This window comes from Nematolebias whitei, chromosome 11 (assembly GCF_014905685.2).
Source record: "Nematolebias whitei isolate Nwh7 chromosome 11, NemWhi1, whole genome shotgun sequence".
Classification (NCBI taxonomy): domain Eukaryota; kingdom Metazoa; phylum Chordata; class Actinopteri; order Cyprinodontiformes; family Rivulidae; genus Nematolebias; species Nematolebias whitei.
In genome coordinates, this window is record NC_056508.1 from 47,984,419 (window position 1) to 47,989,271 (window position 4,853).

Sequence of the window (4,853 nt, forward strand, 5' to 3'; positions counted from 1 at the left end):
GTCAGGTCTCTGTGGACCCGGTCGGGTCTCTGACTTGTATATTGTTCTGTTTTACTCAAAGTGGCTCCGGGTCACTTGGTTCTGTTTATTTACATTAAATAGAGACATTTGTGGATCAGCTGAAAAAGATCCGATATTTGAATAAAACCAGTTCTGGTCACCTGACCTCAGAGATCCTGTCTGTGTCTTTGTGAAGAGGTCTCACTCTGTCATGTTTTTCATTCCTCTTGTTAACTGGATTGATCCAGTTTCACTAAGAGCTGGATCAGGTTTAATCAGAACAGAGACTGGAGTCAGTTTGATTCAGACCCAAATGTTCAGTTCGTGAAACAACTCACGAAGCATTTAAATTAAAATCGTTAAATTAATTTGCGTGAAGGTTTGTAAACAAAAGCCAGAAATTTTATTTTGTTCAAGCTTCTTAAATTTCTTCATAATGTGAAATTCCTCAAATTAAAAATAATCTTAATGGTGTGGTAGGACCGAGTTTTCTTAAAAACGGTTCTTTAATTTTAATTGTTTTTGTTCTTTTTAAGTCCTCGCTAGTTCGCGGTTTGTTTATTGTGGACTTCCTTTATTGCAGTTTTTCAAAATAAAATTGGACATGACACGCAATCGGCTGTTTGACGGATGAGCCGCACAATCGTCATGGAATTTTTATTTTAAATTATTTAGCACCTGCTGCACCTTTGTGCAGCCCACACTGCAGGATAAACTTCCTGCTGCAGCTGATCAGCTGATCTCAGTGCAGAGGGTGAAGTGGGCGTGGCCAAGAGCGCTTGCAGGTGACTGAGAGCAGCCGGAGGCAGAGAGCTGAAATCATGACATGCTGCGCTCTTTTATTTAGAGTTTAAAAACATTGTTTAGAATATTTAAAGTGTTGGAAGAGTTTAAAACGCCTTCATATATGTGTGTATATATATATATATATACTAAAATAAACTACTTACTACTTGTACTACTATTCCTACTTTGCAGTTTTTCAAATGTTTGTGTAAAAAAATAATGTGACAATTTATTTTTGGCAGTTTTTACAAAATACTAAAGAAAAAGAGCAATAGCTGGCGTTCTTCACACAACTTAAATAAAAACAAGAAGAATACCTTCTTGTTCTGACAATGACTCAGCTACTAGAAAACAAAACTGACAACTTCAAACCAAACAAAATACAGAAACCCAACCAACAAGGATCAAAGTAACAAGTGGCTCCAGGATGAGACGAAATGTCCAACCAAACAAATGTCTTTGCTGCACAGACCACGGTCTTTCAGAACCAGTAAGACAGTTTGAAACAATGTGGCTGCACCACCAGAAGTTGTCACACTAAGCACAGCAGCACTGACTGAAGGGCGGGTCGGCCTTGATCATCTTCCTCCTCCTCTTCATTGGCAGTCACTGTGGACGGGCGGTGCTGTCCAAACCTCCTGTGGCCAATCATCTTTGGACAGGTGAGTGTTGAAGGCTTGGTGGAAAGTCCACCAGTAGAGGGAGGCAGCGAGGCAGCAGCGACCAGGCGTTACAGGAAAGAAGAAGACAGTACAGGCCTGAGGCCGTAACATTCATATAAGGTGAGCAGCTTTACCTTTGCCAAAACTGCTGCCGACGTCTTCCTCATTAGATGATAACCGAGGTCTCCGCTGGTTCTAAAAATCAGGAACCCTGTTATCATAAATAGGGATGGGGCCGATCCAGTATCGGTATCGGCCTCTGATACGTATCTGATTTTTCCAATCCATGATGCATGTTGGCGTCAAACTATGGGATGGATTTCCTGAACGGAGGCGTGTCTCATGAGCCCAGAGTAATAAGACCTGCCCCACATTCAGGAAATCCAGTTCATAGTTTGCAGCAGCTGCAACGTGAGGACTGAGTTAGCATCACTGTGTCTAACAGCTAACAAACTTTTCATCTAAACATGTCGCTGTGTGGAAGTATTTTACACTGAACACCACAAGACAAGACGGCATGATGTCTGCAGAGCCACAGCGCCACATTAAACCATCGTAAAGTTAGTTTTATGTTGGACATTCGAGCTCCGGGGCTTCAGCGGGGCGCTGCTCTCGCTCAACCCGCAGCAGGCAGCCCAACCCCGGCCAGCCTCGTCCAATCTGCCCGTCTCTGAGGAGGGACAGACTGAGCGGGGCTGACCGAGATCAGACTGCCTGCTTCGGACTGAACAAGAAGAAGACGCCGCTGAAACCACGGAGCTCTAATGTTTACAGAGAAGTTGATAAACTTCATCATTAATGACCAACCACTATCAGTTGTAGAAAACAGAGGATTTCACAGTTTGATACTTGCAGCCAAGATCTAGTTTACCCTGCAGGAGATATTTATCAGTACAACAGGAGATAATCATAAAATAAACACATGATTTGAAAATTACAAGAAAATTATATTTAAAAAAAGAAACAAAACCAGCTACATTATAAAGTGATGTAAAATACTAAAAACAGGAACATGTCTCAGTCTGTGTTGGTTTATGTCATGAACTTATCAGATGTTTAAAGACATTTATTTATTTATTTAAATTCATTCATTCATTTAAAAGAAACAAAATAAAACCATCAAAAAGAAAACATTGAATGAAAAGCGTGAAGAAAGAAGAAAACATTATTAAATCTGCCCCTTATTTAAAAAATATGTAAAATAACTTTAAACAAACACTTAAATTAATCACTTTAATATCCACATTAAAGCTAGGAATAAAAAGAAACATGTTTTGGGTTAGCAGGATTTAATTCTAACTTTAAAACTTATCCAACATTAATAAAACTTACTTGCCTTTTTGGACATGCATGTGTATATTTGTACAGATTGTACTTGAGAGCAGATTATTACAGCCTCGTGTAAAATCAATGATGATCAGGATATCGGAACTGGATCGGTATCGGCCGATACTCAGATTTAGGTATCGGGATTGGATGGGAAGTAAAACAATGTGGATCGTGCATCCCTAATCATAAATCCAGTTCTGTATGTGTCTTGTACGTCCTCAACAGGCAGCACAGACCAGCACATCCTCGTCCAAACAGCCCAGGAATCCACGACACATGAGCTGCGTGTCCCCGCAGGGCATGAGGGTTCTCCTGCACGTCTTCTGGTACAAAACATTATCAACGGTGTTGAGAGACCAGCTGACCAGATCCATAACCATTTTAATTTGGAATAGAGAGGCTCTGAGGAGGTTCACAGGACAAGAGAGCAAAAAAGCAGGAGGGAGGAGCGGGTGAGAGCGGGTGAGAGCGAGCGTCTTCATCGAGAGCGAAAACAGCGAATGTTCAGTTCAGTTGAAGGAAAAATGTTGACGAAGGCCACTCCTCCAGATTATATCATTTAAATTGGTTATATAAAAACAAATTAAACAAAAGTGGATTTAACATTTATAAACTTATTTTAAACAGCAGCAGATTTATATTTTGGTATACGTAATTTAAAAATGTGAAAACATAAATTTTAAAAGAATAATTAAACAAATGTTTGTAAATTTGCTCTAAATTTTTTATTTTACATGCTACTTTACTTTGTGATTCTAAACTTTACAAAACTTTTGTTTTTTGTCGTTTTATCCTTTATTTTATTCAATTTTGTTCTTTGGTTGTTTCTTTGAATTTGTTTTTTTTTTTTTAATTAATAATTTACTTTTTGTCCATCTGCAGTCTTTTCTTTTCTATAAAGTATATTTTTTATTTTGTCTCCTTTTTTTCTTGACTATTAATTGTTTTTGTTTGTCTCTGTATTATTATTTATACTGTTCTGATTTTTCGTGTAAAGTGAAAAATAAAAATCCTCGGAGGGTTTAACCTCCTGACGGAGTGAGCCCTCTTCTTTAAGAGCCCATCTTTGAGTTTGTAGTTTTTCTCACTTCCGGGACACCTCAGCGCCTCCACAAGTTGATTTCTTCCTGATGGTCCCGGAGGCTCCTTCTGGTTCTTCCTCCTCGGTCCACCGCAGGTCCTCCTCCCGCTTCCAGCAGAACACCGGCTCTGGGTTCGGAACACCGGCTCTGGGTTCGGAGCTCCGGCTGGACCGGAACCGTGAGTTGGGTTTAGCTCGTTCGGCGGGTGAAGGAGGTTCGGTCCGGACGGAGGCAGCGAGCTCAGCATGGCCGCGGGGAGCCTGAACAAGACGGGGGAAGAGAAGACCCCGAACCGGACCCAGAGTGAAGGTGAGCCCATTCCGAACCGGAAATTAAAGCTGCTTTGTTCAGGATCCCTGCAGCTAGCTCCTCTGCTCGTTGACTCGATCAGGCTAGTTAGCGGCTAACTAACCCAGCTGACGTCACTGAACCAGGTTAGTTAGAGGTAAGACTAGGGCCGAACGCTTCACCTGTAACTACTCTTTACTATTCAGAAGAGAAAAGTAATGTGTAATAATTTAACCAACTTGGGAAGCTGTGGAAACAGAATTTAAACTTCTGTAAACGGAGTTCTGCCGGAGCTAGCTAGTTCTGGTGCTGCTAACGGACACGCCTCTGCTCGTTAATGGGCCGCCGAACCTGGCGGGGGGGACAAGTCCGAGTTGAAGGTGACGTGGAGCTTCGCCTCAGGTGTGCAGGAGGCGGAAACACTCAGGTAAAGTGAGGCTGGGGGCTGAAGCAGGGCCGGCTCCAGCACATCCAGGGTCCTGGGCTCAGGGGCCCCTGCAGGGGGTATGACCCTCATGGAAGCTTGAAGGCCCCTGAGATACTGATGGAGTTCACACGGTTCAAAACAAATCAGCCCTTTGAAAAATCAACACAATTTATTGTTTACTGGTGTTTCATTACTCTGACGTGCACGACAGACGTGCGTGATGTTTCTGACTGAGTGACCAAGAGAAAAATTCAACATATTTAACGTTCGAGAATCTTC

At 41.9% G+C, this 4,853-nt stretch overlaps 1 protein-coding gene across 1 annotated transcript in view; it reads left to right on the forward strand.

Moving 5' to 3' along the window:
* Positions 1 to 3,869: 3,869 nt before the first annotated feature.
* The window catches only part of slc35a2 (solute carrier family 35 member 2), a 2,597-nt gene continuing 1,613 nt past the window's right edge, over positions 3,870 to 4,853 (forward strand). Inside the window, exon 1 of the mRNA XM_037684580.1 lies at positions 3,870 to 4,168. Within this exon, the coding sequence (XP_037540508.1) occupies positions 4,105 to 4,168 (64 nt within the window). The 5' untranslated portion in view covers positions 3,870 to 4,104. The remainder of the gene's footprint in view (positions 4,169 to 4,853) is intronic.